This window comes from Desmodus rotundus, chromosome 4 (genome assembly GCF_022682495.2).
Source record: "Desmodus rotundus isolate HL8 chromosome 4, HLdesRot8A.1, whole genome shotgun sequence".
Classification (NCBI taxonomy): Eukaryota; Metazoa; Chordata; class Mammalia; order Chiroptera; family Phyllostomidae; genus Desmodus; species Desmodus rotundus.
In genome coordinates, this window is record NC_071390.1 from 152953974 (window position 1) to 152969340 (window position 15367).

General features: G+C 39.9%; 1 protein-coding gene across 1 annotated transcript in view; it reads right to left on the reverse strand.

The window, feature by feature from the left end:
- GABRB1 (gamma-aminobutyric acid type A receptor subunit beta1) overlaps nucleotides 1-13099 on the reverse strand; it is a 318721-nt gene extending 305622 nt beyond the window's left edge. Inside the window, exons 1-3 of the mRNA XM_024573757.4 lie at nucleotides 12889-13099; nucleotides 12651-12742; nucleotides 12202-12269 (exon numbers count right to left, since the gene is read on the reverse strand). Of these exons, the coding sequence (XP_024429525.1) occupies nucleotides 12202-12269; nucleotides 12651-12742; nucleotides 12889-12968 (240 nt within the window). The 5' untranslated portion in view covers nucleotides 12969-13099. The remainder of the gene's footprint in view (nucleotides 1-12201; nucleotides 12270-12650; nucleotides 12743-12888) is intronic.
- Between the last annotated feature and the right edge of the window lie 2268 nt (nucleotides 13100-15367).

The window sequence follows — 15367 nt, forward strand, 5'->3', positions numbered from 1 at the left end:
CTTAATAGGAAAAACTAGAATTAAATTTGCCAGATAGGGAGTATCTGGACTTAAAAAATTGTCCATTGCTGCCCACTGGACACTGTATTTAACTATGAGATTCATCAGGTTTTAAAACTACAAGCCATTATCGTCCCCTTGCCCAGTCAGCACGGATGCCACATCTAGAGAGAACGGAGGTGAATTGGTTGATTTCACATCCTGAGCTACAAAACATTGGGCATTACTGTCAAATCACGCCAAATGCCTTTCGTGTAGAGAGGATCAGCATGAACAATGCTGTCTCAGCACACCTTAGCCATTTTTCGTAGCTGTGTCATATCAGGTCCTGAAGTCAGAAAACTGCTGATTCTGGGCAAAAGTACAAAATAACTTCAGTTTCCCTTTCTCCTCATGCCCTTTTCTCATCTCTGTCCCTTAAGCAAACCTGTTTTCTCATTCAACCACTCATTCACACTCCGGTTTAAATACAGGAATTGAAAACTACTGTTATTGGCACCTCTCTCAGGGTTATTTGCACTTTAGCAGAATCAAAGCTGAAGTTACTGAGATCTAATGATGGCATTTCAAGCTGGTGGCTTCCCGTTTAATCTGAAATCACCTTATGCAGATGGTCCCTATATACACTACCAAAATATTTCCATATTTTGACTCAGAAACAAACCTCCTCTCAGTCAGATTGAATAGTATTGGTAAAAGGATAATGGCATTTGCGTTGTTTGAGTTTGGGTTCACATATCTCTGTCCATTTTGCCGAACCAGAGGTGCAAATCATTTGAAATGTGGAACAGCTGCATGGTGACTATACAAAAGCCTAATCCATCAATATACGCTTATGTTCTAAAACAGCGATTTTGAACACAGTAGGACAGATGCCAGCTGTGTATCCTGGAAGTCATTCCTTTCTACAAATTCAGAGAACCAGGTTGTGAAATCCCCTTCAAACTGCATGACAACACGGCTTGTGGGGTGTACCCCAAAGTGGTGTTGGCATAGATGTAAGCGATATGTGCCAATAACTCACCAAGGACTGAATATGGTTTTCCAGTTTTGTGAATATGTTCTAATCTCCAAGTGTTTCATCCTGTCCTCCTCTCATTCCCAACTTTAAAACTTCTAAAAGTCAGTTCTTACCACACTAAGGCAAAAGTATTCATTGAGCAACATTATTAACCTTTATAGTGAATCTTCTTTCTCTCTTCTCTTCAGCCTCAACTCAGTTGTTGTATTTTCTTAGTTGTTTCTTTGGGATGTGTTGACTTGTGTGTGTTGAGGATAGAGTGGGGAACAGGGTAGGGGGCTGTGATGTCAGTGGAAAGAATCTTTTATCACCATGTAATGTAATAGTTGGTTTAACACAGTTACTAGTTATTACAAATTACTATGTGGATGTGAGCGTTTCAGATAAAAGTTGACATTTGAAAGTAAACTTCCCATGTAATTGCAAGGACACAATTAGAAGCAAAAAAGACTAGACATATAAATAAATAGATAGATATAGAAAGATATATATATTATGTATATATGTGTTAAATATATATATTTCTGGATTAGATGTGTTTTTGACTATATTTTCAAACTTGATTAAGTTCCTTGGTCATCTTTTAAAATCTAACTTATCTCATTCAAAACTTCTCCGGATTGGCTGAAGAACCCCTTGTCACATACTACCTTTCATGTTTGACTTCCTTCTTTTTCAATGCCATTCAGCTTATAGTCATCAATCAATTTATTCTTTAATAATTTCTTAAGTGTTTCCAGAAATAATGATAGTCTGGGTGTCAGTATGGAGACAATGTTTTGCAAATGGAAGGCAATCATTATTTTCTAAGGCTGATAAAAATTTGTTGTGTGTGTGTGTATATACATGTTTATATACAGAGGTCTCCAACTTACCATGGTTTGACTTACAATTTCCCTACTTTATAATGGTGCAAAAGCAGTACACAGTCAGTAGAAATACTCAGTCAGTACTTCAGATTTTGAATTTTGATCTTTTCCAGGCTACTGATATGCAAGGTGATACTCTCTCTTGGTGCTGGGCAACGTCAGGAAGCCGCAGCTCCAGCCAGCCATGAGATCACAGGGTAAACAACCCCTACTCTACAGTGCACTGTGTTGCCACCATTTTTTACATATTGTGTGATGGGACTTTTGCATCCCATCATGTCTATGAAATGCCCATCTGTGTCCCCTGTTTTTGGTGAGAAGAGGAAGGCAATTACTCTAAGGATAAAACTCAACATAATTGCCCACCTGCAGGCTAATGTGAGTGTTCTGAACATGTGTCAGGTAGGCTAGGCTGAGCTAGGATGCTTGGTTGGTTAGGTGTATTAAATCACTTTTGACTTATGATATTTTCAATTGAGGATGGGTTTATCAGACCATACCCCCCATTGTAAGTCAAGAAGTGTGTGTATGTATGTATGTATGTATGTGTATATATATATATGCATTGACATTTGTTATGGAATGAAATGAGCTATGTCATGTGATAAAGTTATTTCTATGGAAACAGCTCATGATTCATGATCAACAAAAACAATTACAGATGAAGATATAAGGTAGACCTATCAGAGAAAGTATTCATTTCTGAATTAATAGTTAAAATGCCATTATTATTCTTTTTATGACTAGAAAATTCCTTTATAATCTTAATCAATGTTATTGTTATTAAGTCCCTGCTATATGCATGGAGTTACATACAGAGCACAAAAATAGACTCCTAAACTTCTCGGAGTTTATATAGTGTGGGGAGAAAAGACAACACGAATAAATAAAAACCTTATACATGCCGAACAATGATCATTGTTTATATTGGGACTTCTGTTTTTTCAGAGTCTTGATTTTTTTATATGCCCAAAAGACATGTTCTCTGGCAGAATTCTCTCTGGTGTGGCTGCAGAAACGGCTCCATAGAAGAAAGATGACTTCCTGTGGGTTTTGAAGTAGCTCTAGATGCATTTGGGTGGGAGAGGATCGCAGGTGGTAGGAGGGAGAAATGATGGCCTCTGACATGAGAAAATGTTCCAGGCACAGGTAGGATTTCAAATAAATGTCATTGAACTGTCTCTTTGAAAACCACAAAACTGTTTCTCTTGACTACAGAATTGTATATCATTGCCTTGAAAATAATAGATCAGAAGAAAAACGTCCTCATGAGTCACAGTGGGTTAGAGTAGGCAGGGACCCTAGCTTTCAACAAATCTATTCCCCCTCTTTCAGGAAGGATCCCAAATAAACCCACTCATTCAAGCAGGAGTCAGTCCCAGCAACTTGCCTGATTAATCCTCACAGCACCAGGAGCAAGACATCTGTCCTCTCATTTTTCTGTTGTATCGGGAAGGGCCTTAAACCTCTAATGCTTTTCAGTTTAGAAAGGGATGCATTTGCTGATTGCTTACAGCTACCTAAGAACTCTGTTCAATTTAAATCTATTTCTCCAGGTGTTTCTCTGCCTTCTTTGTCAAAACTAAATAGTACAATTGCTGAATGTGCTGTTGTTTAAATAGGTATCCTCTATCCAGAAGACCATTTGTGGGGGACAGGGCTCTGTTGAATTCTTGGTTAAAATCATCCCCCACCCCAGGCCATTCAAATGTTTCAGTTCTCTTGCAAAGCTCGTGGGAGTCACTTTTTAATTTCCTGGCAGCTACGCCTCATTTCTCAGGGCATGCTGTTGGCCTCACGTGCGCTGTCTGTCAGGCCCAGTTTCACTCCATCCCCACATACGATTTCTACAAGAAATCACACTGCTTTCACGCCGTGTCGCAGGGAAACACAATGTTCCAGAAGGACTCTGAATCATTTTAGGGACATGGTGGAGACAGAGCAGATGCTGTGTAAGCGGGTTCCACCCATATCAGTTTTCCCCATCTACAATATCTGGTTTTATAAAGGCAACTAAAACAGGGTATAAAGTCACTTCTCTGGCGGAAGTCAAAAAGTATGGTCTAAATCCTGTCAGGGTCCAGGTCTTCCCAGATAAAGAACAAGATTGCTAGAGATTAAAATTGACTGCACCTATTCTCTGTCTTTGGCCAGCGCCCTTTCTCAGCATCTCTAACCAACCCCCTTCAGCCACCCCATTTTGGGGCCTGAGGATTTCTCCTTATAGAATTTCCTTTATTTGTGAACAGAACCGTGAAAGTCACCAAGGAACTAGTCTTTTTCAGGATAATTCTAACATGTAATATTCTACCTCAATGTTCCCAAAAGTACCTATACAACACGCTCTGATTTTTTTTTATAATGCTGAAAACAAGTTCCTCCCCTTCAGTGGTGAACAAGGCGGTTGGTGCTGCTTTACCTGTTGTTTCCTTCCGAGGCGGGTGGTGCCACACGTGCCCTTCATGCACCTTGGGCGTCCGTAGGGTATCCTAGGTTCATTTCCTCTTTAACCTCCCTTACCTAACCAGTCACGAAATTGCCCTGATTTGCCTCTGAATATCGCCCCCCCCCTTTCCACTGCTAGGGCTGCCTAGCACACTGTTCTGCTTTCAGCATTTCTCATTTCTCATCTGGACTCTGAGACACTCTCTTGGCTTCTTAACTAGGAACACCATCCCCCATCGTAGCGTGCTATAAGCATCCTCCACGAAGCTACCAGGACGATCTACCTGAAATGCAAAACACAGCACCTGCTCAAATCTTTAGCAGCTTTTCTGTATTTCAGCATTAGGACTCATTTCCTCAGCATACCGATTCCAACACCATTGTTTCTTTCTCCCTCCCCCTCTCTCTCTGGGTGCACATGTACGCGCACTTGAATTCATGCGTCTGCCTTTTGAAAGTGAAAGTGTAAAATATGTATAAGATTTTTTTAAGCAAACAATTCAAAAGAACATGTAAAGGGCTGTAAGCATCCCTCCAACTTATACTTCTAGTATTGGGTTCACTTCCAAGAAAAACATTATTACTCATTTCTTGTATATTCATCCATAAATTGTCAGTGCATATATAAAAATATATGTTTACAGAGAAGCTTCTTTTTACACAAGTGAGAACACTCAATAACATTGTTTTACTCTTTGTTTTTATAATTCTGTCTTATGTCTTGACAATCTTCCTTGTGTCCTTTAAGTTCTTGCGATAGTGAGTCACCTGTAGTTCCCAGAACACTCCATGCTGTTTTCAGGCACACCTGCCAGTGCCTGTGCCCTTCCTTCTGTTTGGAAGATTTCCTTCATTTGCAGCCGGTACATGGTGCTACCTACTCTGCCTTTTTAAGATTCGTGTCAAGCATTAGCCCTTCACGGCGCCTTAGAAACCACCCCTCCGTGCACCCATAGGACCCTAGACTTATATAGTTCTATGATAGCATTTAACACGTTGTCTTAAAGTAATTTTTTACATACATTGTTTTGTACACTGTGAAATATTTGAAAGTATTGAGCATGTCTTAGTCATATTTCCATCCCTAGAGCCCAGTGTAGGCCACAAAAAGAGACGAATGATCAGTGAGTTCGTACTGAACTGAAATACCCCAAGACCAAAGTGACTATGGATGTTTCAAAACCTTTCAAAGGTGGGAAATCTTCACACTCTGACATAGAAATTTTAACTATTTTTTTTAAAAAAGACTGTATCCCACAGAGATTACATCTGTTTTACTCACAAATGTAGTTGAATGAATGCTCTTGGAAAAATGGCCTTTGACCTTAAATATGCAATATGATGATGGGTTTTATGGGAGCTGCAAGGGTGGGAATACCTTAGGCACTTGATAAAAGGGCAGCAGAAAAAAATTACTGGCAGAAAAACAATGACTATGAAAATTCTAAAATGGGGTTATTGGGTTCATGAAAGAAAACCCATGTATCTTTCACTTTTTTGTGTGGCCAGCCTCTTGATTTTCCTAAGTCATCACCTCTGATAGGCATTAACTATAAACCCTTTCTGGAACATTTCTGTCAAGTGCCAAGTAATAGATGATTTGCTACTGACAATTAACTTCCTTCAATAGATAGCAGTCAGCTTTCATGAAATCAGCTAAAAACAGGGCTATTCTAAAATGCGGAAACTTCATCATGGTATCATGAAAAAATAAGATTCAGTGCTCAGAAAAGTTCATGGAGAAACTCTGTATGAACATGTAATCAATTATAAGCATATATTTATCCATCTTCAATTACCCTCAAGAATAATAATGCCATTTGAGGTATAAAAACTCAAGTCTTTTGGAAAAATGAAATGCCATTTTTCTTTGTAATGTTTTACCTATCTTGATAATGCAAGTTTTCATTCATGTGTGTTTTGAGGGAGCTATCATGATTTGGGGGGGCATGCCAAGACAAAAAGCATCAAACACAGAATTGATACTAAGTGATGTTCAGGTGAGATAAACATCTTGCTACCAGACCTTCTGATGGAAAGATTTTAGGTGGGATGGGTAACTCTTTTAGGGTAATCAGATCCTAGAAAGTAACGGTTTCCTTCTGTTTAACATTAAGTGTTGAAAAAAGTATTAGTTTGTCAGTAGTGTAGCGATGATTCCAGTTTGAATACAATAGACAGTACTGGACACAAATAGTCCTAATTTGGTCTTGGCTTCAATATTCAATATAATATAAACCAGTCATGAGTTAAGTCTCCTTTTGAAGACAAGTGAGCCAACATTTCTCATTGCTGTCTTTGGGAATGTTTTTAACGAGGGAAAAAATGGAAGATAATGCCATGACCAAGTATTATAATGATGATTCAGGAAGCCCGGACTGCCTACAATATTGCTGTCATATTCCCAGGAGACTACCTTCATTCGCACTCGGCGGGAATTCAGTAAACGCTTGTTAGCTGACACATCTAACAGGAAAATAAAGGGAAATAAGATGAACTCTAACTGGAGAATAAGATGGAGAGGAAGAATCGTGATTTGACAGCCTACACTCTTTAAATATCTAAATTTATATCATACAATATTTGAATTAGAAATAGGGGTAGCAATCACGTTATTTACCTTAATATTACAGAGGAGACACCCGAAGCCCAGAGAAGTCAAATGACTCACTCACGGTCCCAAAGCTAAATTCTAGAAATATGTTTTTAGTTGCCTTGTTGATAGGAACCAGTCTCCAGAGTCAGTCTGCTAGGTTTCAAATTTGGGCTCTGCCATTTACCAGCTCTATAATTTCTGAACAAGTTATTTAACCTCTCTCAACATAAGTTTCCCTCTCTCAACCACAAATTCTCCTTCTTAATGGGTGATAATAATCACATAGTCTTAACTCAAGGATTAAATGAGCTACTAATGTAAAAAGTAAAAGCTACTTGATAACCATACCTGATACATAGGATATGTTTAACAAATGTTACTATTTATTTTCATTGTATTACACATTTTAATACCTAGTCCTAAGAACATAGGCTTTCAAATGTGAACTAAAAAATGTAAAAGTCTGCATAGGAGTGCTTTGATGTGGCTTTAACGTATAAAACAATCTTTCTGTCATCTCCCAACACAAAGGCAAAGGTAAGTTTTTCCTCTCTCACCTTCTGAAGATGGTACAATTTTGTAACCTGGCACCCAAAAGTGAGACCTAGTTGATTACTCATGTAAGAGAAAAATGAATTTATATCTTTATTTAATTGCTGATATCTGTTCCTACCTTTAAGTGGTACTGACCTATTTGCTCTATTGCAAAGAAATTCTATCATAACCCCAGAGAATTTACTGACAGCAGCGAGAGTATGTTTAGGCTATTTTACAGAGCTATTGCTAGCTCCTCAGTGCGGGTAAAAACAGGCTGCAATGCTCTCTCCTCTGTAGAGCAGACACTGGTGCTCTGTAAAGCAGCAGCATAGTACAGCACTGTCAGAGTGACGGTGCTTGGCCGTATTTTCATAGCCATCATTTAAGGTTGGCTGACTCACAAGTAGGAGAACCACTTATTAGTCTAAGTCAAGCTCCATCATCCAGGCTCCTGTCTTTGTCCTGTTGCTTGTCATCAATTACTCAACTAAATTTTCCTTTTGAACACAGCTACCTGTTTAACTACTTAGAAATTAGCTTTAAACTTAACTTTGAACCTTGGAATAATACCATTCCTAGAGAAATTTAAGAGAAAAACGTTCATTTCTTAATAATGTTAAATCTTAGAACAACCCACTGCAGCCTTTGCTATTCAAAGTGCTGTGCACATGCCAGCAAATGGCATCACCTGGGAATCGTTAGAGGAATGCCCAACCCCATCCCAGACCTCTGCTTCAGAATTTGCATTTTAACATTTTAATGTCTCAGAGTGATTCAGGTACACGTGAAAGATTGGGAAACACTAACTTAAAGAAATGAGTGGGGAGGGGAGGAATTCTGATAGGTGGTTACTGTTTTGTGTTACCAAGGTGATGGTAATTAGACAGAACTGAAGTGTGTACCGGAAACCTGGAATCACATACTAAAATAACAACAGCAAAAATAGTGGACTTGAACAACACTGAGTATTTGGTAAATTATACTTGCTGTTCTCTTAGGCATTATTTAAATAATTGGCTCATTTTAGTTGAGCTTAGGGGTTTTTGGTTGTTTTGTTGTTATTCATAATGCCTCTAGGAACATTCACTGTTGCGTCTATCCATGCATGAAGGAAGGAAGGAAACATTAAGTACATGTTAGTTATCTGTTACTGGGGATGGCTACTTTAAGTTAGGACTGAACAGAAGTAAAGTTTTCTGGGAGTGGTCACTTGGACCAGAGGGTCTTTTGATCAGAAACAGGGAGCTCTGTGGGTGGAACTCCTACTCGTTCATCACAAGCCACCTCTTCAATAGGAAGGAACACCTAGTGCTTGGAATCTGAAGTAGAAGAGTTCAACCATTTGTTTGCATGTAGTTAATATCATGTTTCCCAATATATTCAATTCTACAAAGAGATGACTTGCTTATCACTATCTGTGCTTTACTGGGTTACTTTAAGGCAGTTTCTGGGGCTATTGTCTCTTTTTTGTCCCAGCGGCCTCCTGCTCATCTTTAGTAACTCTGGAGTGTGTGTATGTGTGTGTAAATATATGGCTTGGCAGGAATTGTTAAGAGAGGTTTGAAGGGATTAATATAATATAAATGGAAATCACAGTGTTTTTAAAGATGGTTATTCAAAAATAATAATATATAGTCACTGTCACATACACAAGATGCCAGAAGAGAAATCCTTAATTCAGTCAATAATATTATTTCCTCAAAAGCCTTGCTCTTAAGTTTTGTTTTTTATGTATAAATATTACTCAGAGGTTTTGCATTCACTGCTTAGTAACTAAAATTTTCAATAGTAGAGATCTTGGACTATAAAAGCTATTTTATTTTCTTATTTGGGAAAATATTTTACATCCTGAAGTATATGAATCCAAAAATACTTTTGATGTTATGTTAGTCATTAAAACAGACAAGTCTACAAACTAATATGGAATCATATTTCATTATAAAAATAACAAAAATTAACAGAACCTAGTTTCAAATCCATTAATGTATTGTAAAATTATCATATCATTTTTCCAGCTGTGGAATGGGCGGATAATAATGGTAATGAATAAGACTATAAAGATGAGCAATGCTTTAGTAATGAAGTCAGTCTGAATTTTCCTAAAAGCTATTTTTATATTCTTTGTCCATTCTTACTTTTTATTAACCTCAAAAGTTACTTCCTATCAGGCTACTAAGACATGATTAATATAAGAAACAATTAGTCTTATTTCCCATAAACATTTTACCCCTACTTACATTATCTAAAAACCAAAGCTGATTATAGACCATTCTGTTAACCAGGGCTAACCATCCAGATTGTGTTTACATAAAACCCTCAATCCTAAAATTCCTCATTGTTTCCATTTTTCTTGTAGCTATTTTCAATCTGTTTATTTTAATGCTTTGCCATAGACGAGCAAAGATCAAAGAAATCTTGGGTCTTATTGATAGCTCTCATTAAAATGAAAAACAAAAAAAATAGGTAAATCAAGTTTTATTATTTTAACATGTTCAGTGCTACCTATTTTCCCATGTATCTCTAACACCATTGTGGAAAAGTAATGGGTATTTTAGTAGAATGTGTTTTCCATAGCTTTATCTGCTCGGTGAATATTTTTAAAAGTCAAGTATATGATCACATGCTGCAGTGAATAAACAAACCATATTATCCCACCATCAGGAGCTATTTCCAGGGGCACTCCAACTAAATTCAATTTTTTTTCCTGAGCTTATGTACGAATTCAGTTGAAAAGGTGGCTATACGGAGCTTTTTGTTGTTATTGTGGTCGTGGTTTGTTTTGGTTAATGACAACTTCGTAATTCCGTTCAAAATTTAAAAAAAAAAAAACACCGGGAAAGGTGTTTGTAATATAGTCAACAGAATTATCCAGTTTTTAAAATTCTGACAAGTGTAATATGCTCTTTAGAAGATTGACCATGGGCAAAGGCACAGTTTGTCTTTTGAACTTTACCTACTCTTTTCCTATTTTATAAATTATCTATGTGGCTACTTACAAGGTAAAAAATAAAAGCATTATTATTAACCTGCCTGATACAAACAACTTGTTTTTTTCTAATTTTTTTAGCTGCAATAACATCGATTGGGTATGATTTGTATATGTACACATTATTTTATTATACATGTGTATCAGTAGTGTGTCTTGGGTACTTTGTTGTAGTGACATGTATGTGAACAGAATATTATAAACAAGGCAGCCTATTAAAAATCTTTGCCAAGTCAGAAAATATTCACTGTGCATTAATTTTTAAAAATTGGTTTTCTTTTTTCCATACAACAATCAGAGACCTTATATTAAAATAGTATTTAAATAAGCTATGTAAATCCAGGTAAGTTAGTATTGGGGTGAGCACTTCCTAAGGTATACAAATACCTAATCACTATGTTACCAATATAATATTGTATGTTAACTGTTATTGAAAAATCAGTTTTAAAAAGAAAAATAATAAAACTGTGTAAGTTACAGCTATAAAATACAGAAATTTAATAGTCACACTTTTTTATTGTAGCAATATTCAATAGATTATAAACATGTGTTCCCTAATCTTTAAAAAATGCTGAAACCTTAGCATGTTAATACATAATGAGACCCTAGTAATGAAATAAAAAGACAATTCAACAGCCTTTACAGCTATAAATGACTAAAATCCTTAAAAGTTTTAGCCTTTAAATTATTCAGGGTGTCTAAATTTTTGCTGCCACAATGTTTTTTCGCAAGCGTGGGCTGGCAGGGGGGATGACATGTTGCTCACGTAGGTCTAGCTGTTCCCTAGGTGGTTGTTTCTAGAAAAGCAACAGGCTTTCCCCTCTGCCTTAGCAGAAGCAACAGTTAGAAACTCTAACTAGAAAACTGCTACCCACAATAGCTGGGAGCAGCCAATAGAGAAAGTGACAGCTATGATTTCAATCCATTTTTGCAACAGCTTCAGAAAGGGGAGGAGGAAAAAAAGGAAACAATAGAATGTTAACCCTTTGAAATGAAAGGGTTGCGCTGTTACTCTCGCCCCCTCCCTTCCACCTTTCCCTTTAATCATCAAGCATCTTCGGCGTGCTGAAGTTTCTAGGGTAAAACATCTTAAATCTGCAGGATGCCGCAAGGCAAATTAATCAACCCCTACGTGGGAACGATACAAGGCCCCCCAGAAGCTGGTTTGAGCACTTTCGGATTAGCAAGCGTGGGCTGTTATCTCAGCCTGTTGCTCCTGCCACACGGCGTGCTAGAGCCTAGAAGGAGGGATGGGACACTCTGACACCTCGCCGTGTGCCTGCATGCTTGGTGGCGATGCTGGGTCTGTCCCAGCTCGCGAGCTCCGGAGACCGCGGGACTGGCCGCGGCGAGAAGGAGGCTGCGGACCGCGGTCCGAGGACCGCGTGCAGGCCGCCCGACCGCCGGCAGAGGGTGCCCTCCGCCTCGGAACACCGGGGGGGAACCCGGCCAAAGTAACCCTCAGACTCCGCCCCGCGGGATCCGCGGCTGCCAGTCACCAGTCGTTCCCCGAATAGTGCGTGCACGTTTCCTTCGGAACACCGCAGTAGCCCGCGCGTGTGTGTGTTCAAAATACAAACCAGGGGCAAGAGGGCGTGTGCGTGTGCGTCCGAGTGGGGAGAGCGCGCGGAGTGGGACTCCCGGGGCCGGGGCGAGATGACCGCCAATGAAACGCAGAGGGCATGCAGACCGGTCCTTTTCGTATCTGCGTAAGCCGGGCCACAGAGCCCGTCCTGAGGCCACTCACCATGTTCACTTCGGAGACCATGTCTATGCTGGCGACATCGATCCTCATCCCGACGTCCACGGGGGGCCCTGCCGGGGAGGTGGGACGCAGATTCTCAGAGTGGCGACAGGCTGGGGCGGGGAGAGGGGCTTCCTCGGCGCTTACTACGCTCTGAATGGGCTCCTTCCACCCCCACCCCTCCTTCCTGGGGACAGCCTGGAAAAACAGGTGTGGGCACACGCGTAATGCAGTGACTATGCGGAGGGTGTGTCGGGCCCGGGAAGGTCGGCTCTGCCTGGGGTTTCATCCACCTGCGACTGGGGGATCCTGTGTGTGTGCGTGCATGTGTGTGTCCGGGACGTAAGGCGTAGTGTACGCTTATGAAAATTACACGCTTTTTTGGACATTTATCTTTGAAGGTAGAGGAGAATTAGGTGTGGGTTACAGGTTGAAAAAGGATGAAGCTTTACCTCCAAAGTCTGGCCGCAAGCGAATGTCATATCCTTTGAGCAATCTGTCCACTGTCTCTTTCACGTATGACATGTTGCTGGGCTCATTGGCGCTGAAGGGAAGAAGTAGGGACCGTATTTAGAATGAACACAAACTGCGAGCAGCAAAAATAGACAGGCACACCTACCCCCCAGTAAGAAGCTACATGATCCAGCAAGCATGCAACAAGAAAAGCACTAAGAAAAAACAACAGCTCACCTGTGTGCACAACAGACCATGGCAATCATCACAGGGAAAGAGAGAAGCCCCAGACTCTCCCGATTTTGTACTCTCCACATTACTAACTCTGATTGAAGAATTGTCTTTTCGGCGAAGATTCAAGGAATGCAACTTAGTCGGCGGCAGGGCAGTAATTCCCCCGAATGGACCTGCGCATGCGCAGAGGGTGCTCACTACCAAAAGACACCTTGTGCCTTGCAAACAATATTCCTAGTGGAACAGGCAACAGATTTCAAACCCTTTAAAGTTCCTGTTTGCGGTGCCCGTCGTCCTCAGAGTAGTCGGAGATAGCCTGCTGTTTGCTTGTCGGGGATTCTACGTGCATGTGTATACGGATTGGAGGTTGCTATGTTCCTTTCCTCTCTTCCCTCAACCTGTGGGGTTTGTTTATTTATTTATTTATTTATTAACTCAACTCGCAGGCATCTGGCTGCCTGTGATTGGCACCTTTCGTTGACAGTCACGGGGCTCCTAGAACAGGGAATTTGGAAGCAGGGCGGTTCTCTGGTCCCCAGTGTGCGTGTGTGTGCGTGTGTGTGTGTGTTTGTGTGTGTGTGTGTGTGTGTGTGTGTGTGAGGGGAAGGACGAAGGAGTGAAAAAGTGAAGGTAGAGGGAAAGCCAGAGAAGAAGGGAAGAAAGGACGGGACGGATTATTTGAGGACTCCAAGAATCTGGTGCCCCTGGGCGGCGCTTTAGGCTGTCTGTCTTAGTGCAGACCTTCTCTGTGGGAGGGAGAGGAGCAGGGGCGGGTCAAATTTTTCATCCCTTTTCTTTCCTCCTCCTTTCCCCTTTCGCGTCTCTCCAGGCATGATGGTGGGGGCGGGGGGATGACACAAGCGATGAGACAGCATCTCTGGGCAGGCAATCCTTCTTCTATAGCCCTTTCTGCTACAAGTCCCAAGTTCCACTTTTTTTTCTAGATTCTAGTGAGGAAAACCTCTTTCTTAAATTGCCAGCATGTTAGAGCGTATTTAGTAACCCAGAAGGACCCTGAAACACCCAAAGGGTCTGCTCTCTGTTTGCAAGTAGATTAGGGTTCTGTGGGAGCAACAGTTGTTTGAATTAAATTAAATTCAATCAGTGCAATTCGACAAATGCTATTGAGCGCATGTTGGGCGGGAAGCCCTGTGCTAGGTGTTTGTTCATTTATTTAACAGTATATATTTCATCTTTACTATGTAATAGGCATTCTGGGACTTAGAAATGACTTAAAGAGGATTCCTGTCCTAGAGAAATTCACAGACAAATCAGAGAGAGACACACGCAATTATAGGTAAATGAAATATCTATCTCTAGACAGTGCTATGGTGACATATGGCTGTTAATTCTATCAGGGAGAAGTAGGAAATGGTTTCCAAAGAAAGAGAAATGTTTCTGCCAAAGCAAGGAGGGAGGGGCATGCCAAAAGAAGGAAGCAGCATGTGCCAAAACCTAAAGACTTAAAAGACTGTGGTCTACTGGGATAGCTGACCCCTGAAAAGCTGAGCAGAATAGAAACAGAGGGAGGTAGGGATGCTGGGTGATGGAGGTGCAAAGGGAAGCTGAAGTTAGATGATAAGTAAAAATTACATACTGCACTATACAGATCTGAGCCTCTGGAAATCACTGAAGGTTTTAAGTAAGAATGGTCAAGGTCAGATTTAGGTTTTACACAGAATGTCCTGGTAGAATAATCATAAGAACAATGAACATTTGTCACTTGCTGGTTATTGTGTACATTACCTATTATCACTTGTAACTTTATAAACCATACAAATGTAATATATATTATTCTCATTTTATAGATAACAATGCTGGGAAAAAACAGTAATGTAACTAGTTTAACATCAAACAGCTAATAAATGGTGGAATCAGAATTTTAAGCCAGAGTCTATGGAACTAACTACCCTGTGTTTTGAACCATATACCCCAATGAGAGGAAACAGGTAGAGAAAACAAGAAGACAGAAGGGTTATTATAGCACCTCCAAGCAAAAGGAACTTTAGCATGGAGAGAAGGTTAGTGCAAGGGTCTATGGTATTATGGAGGCATCAAATATTTGGGAAGTTCAGGACTTAGAGACTTTTGGAAGGTGCCTAAAGAATTGTACATTTACAAAGATGTAAATCTTGACTTTATACATCTGCATTAATTTTATTTTATCATTCCAGCCTCACAACAACCTTAAACAGTCAAGTTATTTCTTCTGGGGACAATGTTAGCCCTTAATCAGTTTTCTGAATTTTCCTAAAAGCATGTGAGGCCTACTTTTTTAATTTATATGGATCACCTTTTAATGGGTAAAAAAGAAGATTGATGCTTCAGGGTTTTGGTGACGCAAAGAACCTCTCTATACTGCACAACACTTTGCAAAACCTGGACTGTAGAATAAGATGTGTGGAGGTTCATGTCATTCATTTGTTCATTCATTTTTCCTCAAATGTTCATTGAACATTTACTCCGAGACACTATGCTAAAA